General features: G+C 41.1%; 1 protein-coding gene across 1 annotated transcript in view; it reads left to right on the top strand.

Moving 5' to 3' along the window:
* The first annotated feature begins 2,460 nt into the window (after window positions 1–2,460).
* LOC101864177 (COP9 signalosome complex subunit 4) overlaps window positions 2,461–13,415 on the top strand; it is a 35,389-nt gene continuing 24,434 nt past the window's right edge. The window contains exon 1 of the mRNA XM_005108037.3: window positions 2,461–2,572. Coding sequence (XP_005108094.1) covers window positions 2,490–2,572 — 83 coding nt within the window. The 5' untranslated portion in view covers window positions 2,461–2,489. The remainder of the gene's footprint in view (window positions 2,573–13,415) is intronic.

The following is a 13,415-nucleotide window of genomic DNA, read 5'->3' as shown; positions in this document are numbered from 1 at the left end:
ACACACACACACACACACACACACACACACACATACTCATACACATACACACACACACACACACACACACCATCTCACCATGCGTGAAATTGAGTACCTGCCAAATTAAGTCAGACAAAGGCCAAAATCAAATTGACCCGTCATGCATTCCTTGCAAAAAGGCTTATCACCGCATAGTAATATGTCATGCATGTGCCATCGAACCTTTAAATATTTTTTAAAAAAGAAATCATAGGTACAAGAGTCATGAATAGGCAATAATTAAAACAATTTGGTTTTGTTTTTATATATTCTAAATCATAAGTGACCTAAGCTGTTATCGTGGCATTTATTATAGAAGAACCCTCTTCCACAAGTGCTACAATCACTATAATTGCTGTTGCAACTGCTGCGTTTATAACGATAAAACTGCTACATGTACTGCTTCTGTAAGTTACTGCAACAACCGCGACAAAATCGCCTGCTGATAAAGTTGTTGTTATGGATCCAGAACCCGTAGACCTTTCGGTTTTTTCTTCCCCTACCAAGCAGTAGAAAGGGCATGTCTGTTTCCTCTTGTTTCGTTAGGAGTAAGGAATTGTTTGTGATGAATGTGGACTTATGCATGGGTGTTTTTAATCAAAAGAATATTTGCAGGAGCTACAGTTGTGTACGAGTTCTGTGTTTCAGCTCCAACCGGGAGAATGAAAGGATGGGCAGGAGGAGCAAAAGAGGTGGGGGAAATAGGAAAAGAAGGGCAGGGCCCAGAGTAAACAATTCAAATGCGAAAGACTCGTCAAAACAAACCTGAGACTGCTGTACTTGAACTGCACCAGTCTGAATGCAAGACAAGTCAGCCAAACAATTCCTTACAACTCAGACGTAGTATGCTTCCAGAAGACTAAACTAGGCGCAAAGGAGCCATTCAGATCTTGCAGGATTCTCGCCAATCTACAACAGAGAAGGTCATGGTCAGACGATTCTTGTCAGAGACAGCATCAAACACAGAGAACTGGATGTCAGTTGCTGGGACTCGACTAACCTACATATATTTTACATCATAATACATGCTGTCCAGCTAGTGACACGAGTGTGTCAGGAATGTAGTCAATGTGTACGCCTGCAATGCTGCTGTCAGTGAAGAGGAATGGAAGAAGCTAGGAGACATGGAAGAGGTGCTCCCAGGTCCCACAGTATTCTGCGGCGATTTGAATGCACGAGGGAGTGGCTGGGGCAATACAACCACAAACCCACAAGGAGTTGCTCTTGAGGACGCCCTAAACTTCAGCAACCTAACATGCCTCAACGATGGAAGCATAACAAGATTGGCACAACAAGCGGGTGACACTGATGGAGTTACTGACCTGGCGTTGATCTCTCTACAAACTGCCACAGATTGTACATGTCGGTCCTTGGACATCATGGAAGCAACCAAAAGTCATGCACAGTGCTTGTCATTGTCAGGCTCAGGAACACCGCCAAGAAGACAATGGCATTCGCGTAAGAGGTCAAGGGCAAAGACCCTATCAGCAGTCCTAGGAAGAAGGCAATCCCAGTCAGGAGGATGAGGCAGATGGAGATCATCCAGCCGCCATTGTGGAATGATGAGCTGGGCAAAAAGGAAGGCGTTACAAGCATATCAACGCAACAGAGAGAACTCAGACCAGAAAAGAGGTGACAGATGACTAGGCACGCTGCAGATTCTAGCAGCTGTACTGATCAATGGTGAAAAAGAAGCCGGTCAAATGTATACCAGACTTCCAAAGGGAGGACGACGTGTGGGTGCGGTCAGACCAGGAGAAAGGTGAGAGGCCGTTTGCCCGATATATTCAGCAGACAGACCAGGGCAACGAAGAGGAACGAAAAAGGCTAATGAACGTGCTAATAAGCTAGCCGGCCAGGCTGAGATTGGCGTCACCATGCAATTAAATCTACCAACAGTTATGTCAGCGTTGACAGCATGGTTCAACGACCACAGAGAAGATGAACGCACCACATCACACACAATAGAAAGACTGAAGGATGCTGGTGTCTCGAGATGGTCGGGGAGAGACAGCAACCTGCGCGGAAAAGCCAGAAGAATATATCCAATCGGCTGATAACTGGCACGATCAGCAAGCAGACCCTTTCATGGATCCTGGAGAGGAGGGGGGCAGCCTTCAATGATGCACATTATTATTCTCCAGCCAGGTAAGTAAGTAGGAATGTGGACTGTTATTATAATTAACTTGGACAAAATAATTGTAGAAAAATATCGAGTCACAGAGTCTACGAATTTAATGCCAAATAAACGTTAGCTTTTGACAATACCTGTTCAAACATCTGTGGAAGACATTATCTCTGGAAATTGACTGTGAACTATTTTAAACCTTGTATGAAATTACTTTCAAAATAATTAGCAATTTCTCATATTGAAAAATCAAGTTTGACTCATATTGTGTTAAAATGTGAACTTTCAACAAATCAAAAATGACATTCTATCCGTCACTCATATCTGGCAAACATGCAAAATGGCTGCCAGCATCAAACAACAACTCACTCAGTTGATGAATTTATCACATTCAAGTGGCTCACATAAAGATGTTACAGAAAAGTATGTTCTTTTGGTATTATGTAATTTATGACCTGATGGTTGTCAGAAGTAGATCTTAGAATTCAAGCTCCACGAGAACTCACTGCAACAAATCGGACACCAGACATTGGGCTTGGGTGGGCTGTGCAGTCTACTGTGTGTAGAGACAGTAGAATGCGATTAAAAGTAGAAAGACGCAAACTATTTTTAGGTAAGGCGCCCATCTTGTTTGATGTCAGACACCAGGATACCCCTCCGATCACGTGACTACATCTAAGTATAGACAACCGCATGGCACCAAAGATGGAAGTGTCTAATATGATGCTTAATCTACACCTTTCTCTCGGAAGTTCTGGATACTGGATAGCTGTTTTGATAGCACGTCTGCGTTTGATGTCGTGCAATGCCTTTTGGAGCGGTTCGATTCCGGTCCCGGACAGTTGTTTTTTTTCTCTTTTCCTCCTCCCGACTGACCAACCGTTCCATAAATTATAGGCCTAGTTTGTAGAGTTGCTTTGAAGTTGTTGAGTTGTTGGGTTGTTTTTTTTAACGAAGTGACTATTTCTCCGAACGTTCGGAGAAATAGTGCCGATCTTTATTTCTCCGAACGGTTTCCGGCTTCCGCTCTGGTCGTGATTGTTTGCCTATTTGCGAGAGTTCGGCGCCAACTTTCATTCCGTCATTCTGCGAGGTCTGGGAAGGAGCAAATCAATGGTGGTATCTGTTCCCAGCTTCTCCTCCGGCCGTGTGCCCACTGGTTTAGCGAGGCGGGTACTGCCTGAGGCACCCGAGAGACGGAGAAATCTGACCCTCTTTTCTATTGAGTGGACGGTTATCGTCCATTTTAAAAAAAACGGAGCAAATTTTTGGGTTTAGATCTATTTCAATTTTCAAGAGCTAGATCTAGTCTAGAGATTTTTAGATGAGTGTAAAAACGTGAAAAAGAAAGGTTTCACAACAGAATGAAATCAAAACTAGAACAGCCCAGAAACAACCACAACAATTAACAAATAAGGGCGTGTGTCCACCTGTCCGAAGAAGATTGACCGTTTTAACCCTAAATGTGCGTAATTTGTAAAAAAAAAGTACAGGATATTGCATGGAAATTATGGAATCACACACAGGGGGCCTGCCAGTGTCAGTACATGTAATTGGTTTTGGTGGAACGCTCTAACATAGCACATTTAAATCTATACAGGTATATATATATTTAGAATCTAATGAAGGTAGGAACATCAAATTAAATGACGTTACACAATACCTTTTGTAGAAACATCAAATTAAATGACGTTACACTATACAACCCCCCCCCCCCCCCATTTTCCCCAACAAAAAAAATTAATAGAAAAACAACACATCAAGAAAAAAAAAATACACACCAACAAAATATAACACCACAAAGAGGGAAAAATAAACGAAAAATAAAAGAGGAACAGCAATACAAATCGTATGTAACTGTAACGTATTCAACAAATCAACGTGGTGACAACAAGTGAGAAAGAGACGAAGTGAAGCTAAGTGAACTTTCTTTCAAAAGTAAAGAGGTTCATTTTCTTTTTTTTTTTTTGACTTTTTCGGGGACCAAAAAATCGAGCCACGATTGATTGGTCGCGGCCTCGACAAACGCAGATGCTAGCTCTATGTGTCGTTATCAATAACCCTCCATAGATCTAGATCTAGACAGCTCACGAGTGAACGCAACACATTAAGTTTAAGAGCAGCACCCTCCATAGGCCACACGTCATATCTGTAGCGAAAAACTGTTTGGAACTGTAGCATTTCTTTATATATAAATACGGACATTTTTTGGACCGATTGAACCATATTGTATACGAACAATCTTTGGTAGGCCTATAATATAATTATAGATCTATATTTTATTTTTATTATCCGAAATATGCGGGAAAGGGTGTGATTTCAGAGTGTTCGGAGAAATAGTGCCCAGCTTTATTTTCCCGAACGTGCGGAGAAATAGTGCCAGCCATTAAAGTATTATTAGTGATTAAAAATGCAGGAGGGGGGGGGGGGGGGTGGTAGATCTAAATCTAGATATCTAGATCTAGATCTAGTCCTCCTGCGTCTTTATGACAATTTTCGTGCGGTCTTCCATCATGTCCAAGTAGGCCTACTACATCTAGAATCTAGATATAGAATCTAGATCTAGAATCTAGATCTAGGAAATCCGAAATGTTACCGAAAACACGTCGTTCCATGTGGGTATCCCAGGAAGTGATGACATCACATTACTAAAATTAGCAGCCAATCAGAAAGAAGATGTGTCTTTTCTACGTTTAACGGGATGTAGACGGTAGTAGTACTATATATCTAGATCTAGAGTTAATCCTGTGGTGCGATTTACAGTAAGCGATCTTTTGTGGATATCTCTGGAAGTTACAGGTCGATCTTCATGATTTTTTCCCCAGAAGTTAGAAAAACTTCCTCTCTATACGGTGTAGCGCATTACTGTAACAGCAGTTTAAAATTTCGATATGTTGTGGTCAGGGGCGTGGTTCCCCAAGCGCAAATGGCGCCATGGCGCCACCCTTTGAAATGGAGAACGGATTTTCAAAAAAGGGAATACGATTTTCCAAAACTCAACAAAACATCACAATATTTTTTTCAAAAAAATCTCTTATTCAGTGTTCATCCCTAAGTACACCAGTTTTTATAGTTAAGTTAGTGGGAGTAGGGCGGGTAAGTCTCCCGTTGCCAGTCGCAAGGGTCTCCCAAGTCTCCCTACGTCTGACGTCACTGAGGGCGCCGAGCCCAGATCAGCGCTACCTGAATCAGTCTCTGCCTGAACCCTTCTGGATGTTCGTTGTTTAGGTGTGAAGTCTGGTCAAAATAATTCAAAATGATCCATAAACTATTTGATTCAATCAGTTGAAAACAAGGTTTTCTTTCCAAGAATAGCAAAAAAAGTTTCTTTCATACCCCATCCAGACGTTTGACTGAAGACACAAGAGATATCACCAAGAACATTATATAACTCAGGGCTCCCCTTTACGCACATTTGTGCGTATATTTAGCAATGACAATGAAAAATTAAATTTTCATCCAAATTGCTTAAAAATGGACTTAAAATGAAAATAGAGTAAATTCTAAGAACTATGGTTTTTAAAAATTAAAAATCCATTGATAAATAAAAAAGTTATTGGGATTTTTGTTTGCAAAATGTTGGAGGACCTTCATATAGGAAAAAATCGCCAAAATGTGGGACATGTTTTGATGTATTTTGAGGAAAAACTGTTCATAAGTCAGTAATGAATTGGAGCATATATGAATGAAACTTGACATCTCCATGTGATTTTTAGTGCCGAATCTAGTTCTGCTATCACTTTTTCGATGTCTTCATTACTTTGGATCTTAAAGACTGATATTTGCGTGAAATTTGTTGAATTGCGTGACCTCGTTTTTACCGCAACGCGATCACCCCTTCTAAAAGTCAGTAAAGCGCTATCGGGAAAACCCGCGATGTAGTCATCGGTGACCCATTTGGTTATAGGCAGCCAATCACATGCCGCCTAGCGATCACGCGCCTCTTGCGTGCCGCACCTCGCGTTTGGAATGCGCTATCAAGTTTCTAGATCTAGGATTTTATCAATGGATGGGTGGTAATTTTAAGTTGGTACAGAAAATCCAACTAAACGCAGAGATCTGAAATTTTGCAGCAATAACGAAGACATGTGGGGCGCTTGTGTGGTCGGCGATCAATCCGCAGCTCCGCTTAGTTTTCGAACCGCAGAGGAAATTTGCACAAACACGGCAATATCTCCGGTTCTAGTAATCGTTCGGGATTGTACGCTGGCATGTCGTTAGTTTAACCTTTTCTCTGGTTGGTTGCCGAGTTTCATTTATTTTCGTCCAGGAGTTTTCCCGTAACTAAACTTAGAAGAGAGTCACTTCTGATTCCGAGCGGCCCAAAAAATACCCCTCGCGCGGAGGCCGATTTCCGGCACAAGGCGCAGCGGGCGATTGGCATTGCTAGTATATTACCCCTTAAACCTGCAAATTACCCCCTTAAAGTTTTGGTGGTGCGTGAGCTTTACTCTTGAAAATTTCGTTTCGGGGGTTTGTATACGCTTTAAAACTTAGGTAGTGTGCGTCAGGCAAGCATCACTTCCCCCCTTCTCTACCCCGAAGCCGAGTCAAAGATTTAACAACACACCCACACACATGACACCGCAGTCACCTTTTGTCTGTGACTTTGTGTCAGAAGCAGTCGACCTAGAATCAACTTATCTGAGCTGCGCGCAGTTCCCGGAGACACCGGCTTGCTTGAGAACAGAAGCTCCGCCCAGATTCTGGTTGCTCGCATTATATTTGCCGGTGTCGTGCCTTGAGTTTACCCCTGCCATGAGATTACCCCCATCCTTCTTTAACACACTAGATCTAGTAAACATGAATTGTCCACCATTGAACGACTGGGATGGCTCTGAAGAATAATTTAATGAATTAGTTTATTTTCCAAACCTGCCACTCATCCCGATGTATTCGGGATATCCAGGTTTTTCACCCCAAATTTCAAGTATCTCGATTTTCCCAATTTTGATCTCGTGTATCCCGATTTTTTTTGTTTGTTCCGTCTATTGTGCCGGATTTTTTGTAAAATATTATTCTGTGGGAAGCATTCGTTAAACTTTTTGTCAGCAGAAACTCGAAGAACTATTTTCCGAAATGTCTATGTCGAATTTAGTTGTTTTGTTGGATCTTTGCAAGCCCGTGTTGTTTCAAGGACATGTATAATGGAAGTAATATTGGTTTGGCATTCCGACTTGGGGCATTCTCAAGACCTAGGCCTTAAATCATTTTCGCTTTTATTTTTGTTTCAACTCAGAATTCTCCGATGATGGCCTGACTGATAGCTGTTTAGTTTAAATTGCGACGCACAAATTATCAATACATATGTATTATTTGTAGTTCTGTATTACTTTCAAAACAAGCTTTATCCGAGTTCTGGTTAGTCGGGCCCGTCATCAAGACACTTCAGTAAAACTCTTTCAGTCGCGCTTTCGCACCACGTGACATGACTCCCACCAAAGTGAGTTCCGCGTGTGTCGGGGACCGTTGACGGGGTCAATTTAAGTTCAGGCACACCGGCTGAAGCGTCTTTCGGGACTTATCCGGGGGGGGGAGGGGGGCGCATGTAAAATACCAAAACTAGGAGAGCTTTACGTGATACTTCAGGATTTAAAAAAATAAAGGTAAAACACACACAGGCACGCACACACACACACTCTCCCCCCCCCCCCCCCTTCCACACACACACATGTCCCTGGAAATTGTTAGTTTGGCAGTGATCTGGGTGATTTGTCGTTGATCCAGATTTTTTCCCCCACTGAGATTCTGATTTTTAGTTTTTTAAAGTTTTAGTAGGGGTTTTACGGCGCTCACAACTACATAAGGTCATATGAGCGCCAAGGTGTGGATGTCAACAGAGAAGTCCTTACAGGGAATCAGACTTGCTCTGCTCACCTCTCTGGCTTCAACAGCGCAAAGTCTGCTTCGACTATCAAGTAGCAATGCCAATCGGGCTTTCCCGCGAGGCGAAAATTTGGTCCCCGTATACGGGCGATTTTGCGGACCCGGCCGAAGCGTAGGTGACTAACTTTGTCAACCTCGGTCTGCTCTATTTTCGAACCAATCCGAATGAAACTCGGCAACCAATCAGAAAATAGGGCAAACTAATGATATGTGGACGTTGAAGTTCGTACACATAAATTAACCTATACTTTTGGTGTCGGGAACACTTTCATATCGTGTACACCGAAAACTATAAGGAGTTTGAATTTCAACGCCGAGATGGTAATAGATCTATCTATCCTCTATAGTGTGCTCAAATTTGAACGTTCTGTGTCAAGTAGTTGTTTAGACCCGATCATAAATGCACGACTACCCCCCTATCCAAAGCGGCTTCGCACGGAGACCGGCCATTTTCCCCTCACTCTCGTGGCAAATGTATGTGACCTACAAATCCCCACATGACTATTCCGGGCCCGTTCATTGGTCACTTGAAATAGGGCAATGGCGGGCACGCGCATCCGGTTGTTTTTCTCTCTATTCCCCTGTAACATCGCTATGGGGGTATTCCGAGGCGAGGTTATCTCGTCTCGGGGTGTTCGCGTCTCAACGGGGAAATAGAATTTTTAATTGTACGGCATGCTAGATTGAATTAACTTATCTTTTAAGGTTGGCATGGTCTAAAGTCATCATAAAAAGCTTTGCAATTATTTAGTCACGCTGCCGACATATATTCTGAAAGATCCCATGTTGTGATACGATGTTATAAATAAAATGGACTCATCCCGACACCCCTTTTTCGCAAAATCGTAATATGTACACCACAATATTAATTATAACAAAATAACTACGAAATTGGTAGTAAATCTGACTGCAGAAATGATTTCTACACTCAAAAACACATCGGGTAGCCAAGTTTCTCTGGAACACTGCGATTAGTTACCGAGATGTCGTCGATTTTCTTACAGAATCTGCTACTGCGTGGTCCACTTTTTAGGAGTATTTTCCTATATGTGGGTCATCCATATTTTGCCGACCTTTACAACCCCATAACTTTTTTTATTTATGAACTGATTCTCAAAATTCAAGAAGCATAATTCTTAGAATTGAAAATTCTTTCTTAGGTACCAAAAAAAAGGGGACAAAAGTGAAAATTTAAATTTTCATTGGCATTGCTATATCAAGGCACCCCGGAAATAGCGGGTCACAAGAGTGTGACAAACATACAAAAGAAGTAGAGGAAAATGATGATAGTAAGGATTAGGAAAGAAAAAGCAGCAGTTCCCTGTCGTAGTTCAGGCACAGTTATGAGTATGACATTGTTACATCAGCCTATTTACAATTCTACTGAGCACTAGAACGAGAAATGTCCCCCCTTTGGGAATGGCCTAAAGACATTTCAGTCAGTGGCACCGCCCCGGGGTGATCCTGACTTTTAGATTTCATTGATTGGCAGGTCTGATTTTCTTTGTGCATTACAGTTGGAATTGATCCCTTTTGGTTTGTCAACTTTATTTCATTTTTTATTGGCTCAACCACCACCACCCTTCCCCCCTCCAAATGGACACAACTCTAATGGTAGTCAATATTACTCATGTATTTCTTGCTGTTACTAAGAAACCTTAAGTTAATTAAAACAATGTTAGCATTCAATCACAGTAATGGTCACTCTGTGTGTGTCTGTGTGAATGTGCATGCGCGTGAGTTAAATGTTTACATGGAAAAATTCTTACTATAAAATAAGGAGATAATTGACTTTTACCCTCTAAGTTTCTAAAACAAGGGTTTAAATACTCCTTAAGATTGAAAACCAAAGGGTGAAGAAACCTCTTAAGTTGGTCTGAAAGGGGGAGCCCTGTAACTCAGCCAAAAATGCTACAACAGGTACTCCCATCACACTAAGAGATTGTACTGTTGGGCCTAAGGGCCAAGATGGATTTGACGCCTGTATGGTAGGGAGGGGATGGAGTGGTAGTTATCCTGGACATGGCATGGTTGCAAACTGTCTAAAAATAGGTTTTATTGTCTGCTTTCTGGAAACCAGAACTGCAAGTGAATCAGGGAATGGGGTCATTATGTCAAGACGCCCCGAGGGCAATAGTGCATGCGTGTTCTTGACTGTGAATGTGTGCTTTTCTGTTGATCTGTGAGAAGTTATTGTTTTGTGTGTGATTATGATGCGATGTGATTGTGCGCATCTTAACTTAAGCACCGAACTTGGTTGTTTATCATCAACAGATCTCCTCTCTCTATATATAATATAAAAGATTGTACCGGCACTTATCTATTCTTCTCGCATGGAAGTAGATGGCCCTGTATCAGTATTAAAATTAAACGAAGGGGCGTATATAGTAGGTCTACAGTTTGTAGGCCTGTAATAAGTAGGCAATACTAGATCTATTCGTTGTGCATAAATTTGTTCTTGGGGCCACCTTCTCTGGAAGTGACGCCAAGGGTAGATCTAGCTCTTTTCTGACACTTTTCATTTTTTTCTATCCTGGCCTTGTCTTCTTTTCCTTGCAAGAAGTTCCTGTACTGACCATAACGGAAGGCCAAGGTCAATGAGGTGTGTTCTTTTTGGGATCTGTGCGCCCCCTAACAGGAAATTTCCTTACACCGTGTGTATGTGTTTTGATAATGGATAAAAAGAAAAGTGCTGTGGACACAAGATGGGGAAAGAAGAAAACAAGAATAAGACTATATACCTAGACTAGTATTTTTGAAGGAAAAGGACAAAAAAGAAGAAAAAGACATGAAAAGAAGAAATTGAAAAAGAAAGGTGCTGTGGACACAAGGAGGGGAAAGAAGAAAACAAGAATTAGACTATACCTAGACTAGTATTCTTAAAGGAAAAGGACAAAAAAGAAGAAGAAAAAGACATGAAAAGAAGAAATTGAACATTTTGCAGATTAAATTTCCATATTAATTAATTTTGACATGAATACATTAACTGATCATCTTCCAATGGCAATATAATGCATCCAAATGGAAGGAAAACAGTCTGTTTCAGTGCACAATGCAGGTCATAAAGAAATAACTTAATAAGTAAAACAACCAAAGGGCCTAGAAGCCACACTATCAATGCCAAATAGCAAAAAAGCTGATATTGCGCACTGAAACGGAATGCACAAATTTGGTCTGCTTCAGTGCGTAACCCTATCTGGCATGTTCCTGGGCATTAAGAAGCAGCCTGCGATAGTATTTATCGATTCTAGTATACATTAAAGCTAGATTAACTAAATGTGCTAAATAATCGACTACTCAAGCGCTTAGTAAATTCACCGATACCGGTTACGAAAACCATTAATATGAATGGGCAAAACTTTCCGACACTGTAGAATCACGTGTGTTGACAGTAACCTTCAAAACGAAAGTGAAATAAGCTGCATTCTGCGCATGCTCACAGAAAGTGACCTCGTTTTCGCTGTTCTTATCCAAAACAAAGCAGGAAACCGGGGGTTGCGCACCCAAACAGATGCGCAGTGACGTGGTTAGACTCTAGACTTAACAACAGTTGTGTCGTCTGCAGTTGTGGGCCAAAATTTACATTACATGACATCACAAGTGGCAACGATACGTAGTTTAGTAGCCCACGTAGTTTGCAGGCTATGTTCACGGCACTCTGCATGTAGTCTGCATACTATTTAGCTTTTCTCTGGGGCTGCACTTCGGCTTGGGTCAATTGTTGTGAAATGTTGTGAAATTTTACCTTTTCAGCGCGACACTAGACCTAGAATCTAGATCTAGATTCTAGATTGTCTAGATCTATCATCTGTTTCTTTTTACAAAGGGGCTATGCGTACGGCTCTCTCGTACGCATAGAGCATGGAGGCTATGTGTACGGCCCTCCACTTGACTGCTAGGCTTTGAAGGCGGCACATAAACTATCAAACCGGACTCTACAAGTGGACAAACTTAAACCCTGGAAGCCCGCAGGCCCTATATTGTGATGACCAACTTCGATTGGGAAGTGCACAGCTATAAAGGGAATAGACGCTGACCTTATTTCAATGGAAAATAATTTCAGCATTCCTTATATGGAAAATGACATAGTAAATTACAGGTCAAAGTTATAAATAGGGACCAATGACTTTGCAAGTTATCTTGATCTCATAGAGCGTCTCTTGGCCAAAGATCGTTCATACAAAATAGTTCACTCAGCCAAAAAGGAGTCCGCGAAAGTCCGCACATTGGTTCAGATGACGCTATTCTTTGTATTGAAGCTCTTTTTCGTTTCACCAGAAGAAAAATAGAAATAGCACATAGTTTGTTAATTTCACTTTTATTATATATTTTCACACAAGTAGGGTAACTCTGATCGCAAAGTCCGTTTAATCGGCTCAATTATAGAGGAGTGAACTGTCTTTGTCTTTATTGATCGATAGAGTGACGCGGTCCAGTTGAGCAATTATCAATGCCAATAGATTGATTTTTTCACCTAAAGCAAGACAAATAAACAAGCGTAAGATAATAGCATTAACTCCATATGTCCAAAAATTGATGAGTTCCTGGTTCTACCGCGTTGTGACACATTTTTAAATGTTACTATCGCCGGCCCCTGTCTCAGACTCAGGACACTCAGGTTGAGTTGGAGTCTCCTGTAGTATAGTAATCTATAAGGCAATGATGATAAAGATTTAGGCTTACCTATTTTTTAAATTTTTGATTGAATCAAACTAAAAAACTCTCCAACTAAATTAAGCACTATTACTATTATAGAGTTAAAGTTAAAGTGAATAGATTTTGTTCATTATAATATATTGTGGGGGAAAAAAGCAATTTCGTCAATTACTGATTTGGGGCCTGTTCTACTGCATAAAGCACCAGATTTATGGTAGGCACCTTGACTTTTGCTCTCTTTTAGACGCCTATTTGAAAAGTCTTTAATTGACTCTTGAAAGGCCCAGCAGGTGTACATGTATTTGAAGCCACGGTGCTATAACCAAGTCTGTTGCTACTTTCCCTTCCCTCAAGGTCAAAGGGAATGGTGCACTTCAAGACAATTAGTAATACAATAAAATATCGGAATACCATACTCAGCTGAAAATGTTCTCAATTGTAACTTGTGTAACTTTGACTTTCTGAAGTGCGGGGTCGTGGTTAGAATTTTTACTATTTAAAAGCTATATATAAAAATGTACCTGAATAAAATTATCTTTTCGCAAATATTGTTCAATTTTCAAGGGATTTTATTGAACGAAAATTTGTTTTAACCCACATTGTACATTGTGAGAATAAGAACATGGCAAGAAGTGATAGCTTTACGTTTCTCTCTCTCTCTCTGTCTGTCTGTCTGTCTGTCTGTCTGTCTGTCTGTCTGTCTCTCTCTCTCTCTCTCTCTCTC

Source organism: Aplysia californica, unplaced genomic scaffold (genome assembly GCF_000002075.1).
Source record: "Aplysia californica isolate F4 #8 unplaced genomic scaffold, AplCal3.0 scaffold00654, whole genome shotgun sequence".
Taxonomy (NCBI): domain Eukaryota; kingdom Metazoa; phylum Mollusca; class Gastropoda; order Aplysiida; family Aplysiidae; genus Aplysia; species Aplysia californica.
This window is presented reverse-complemented; position numbering and strand designations above follow the sequence as displayed.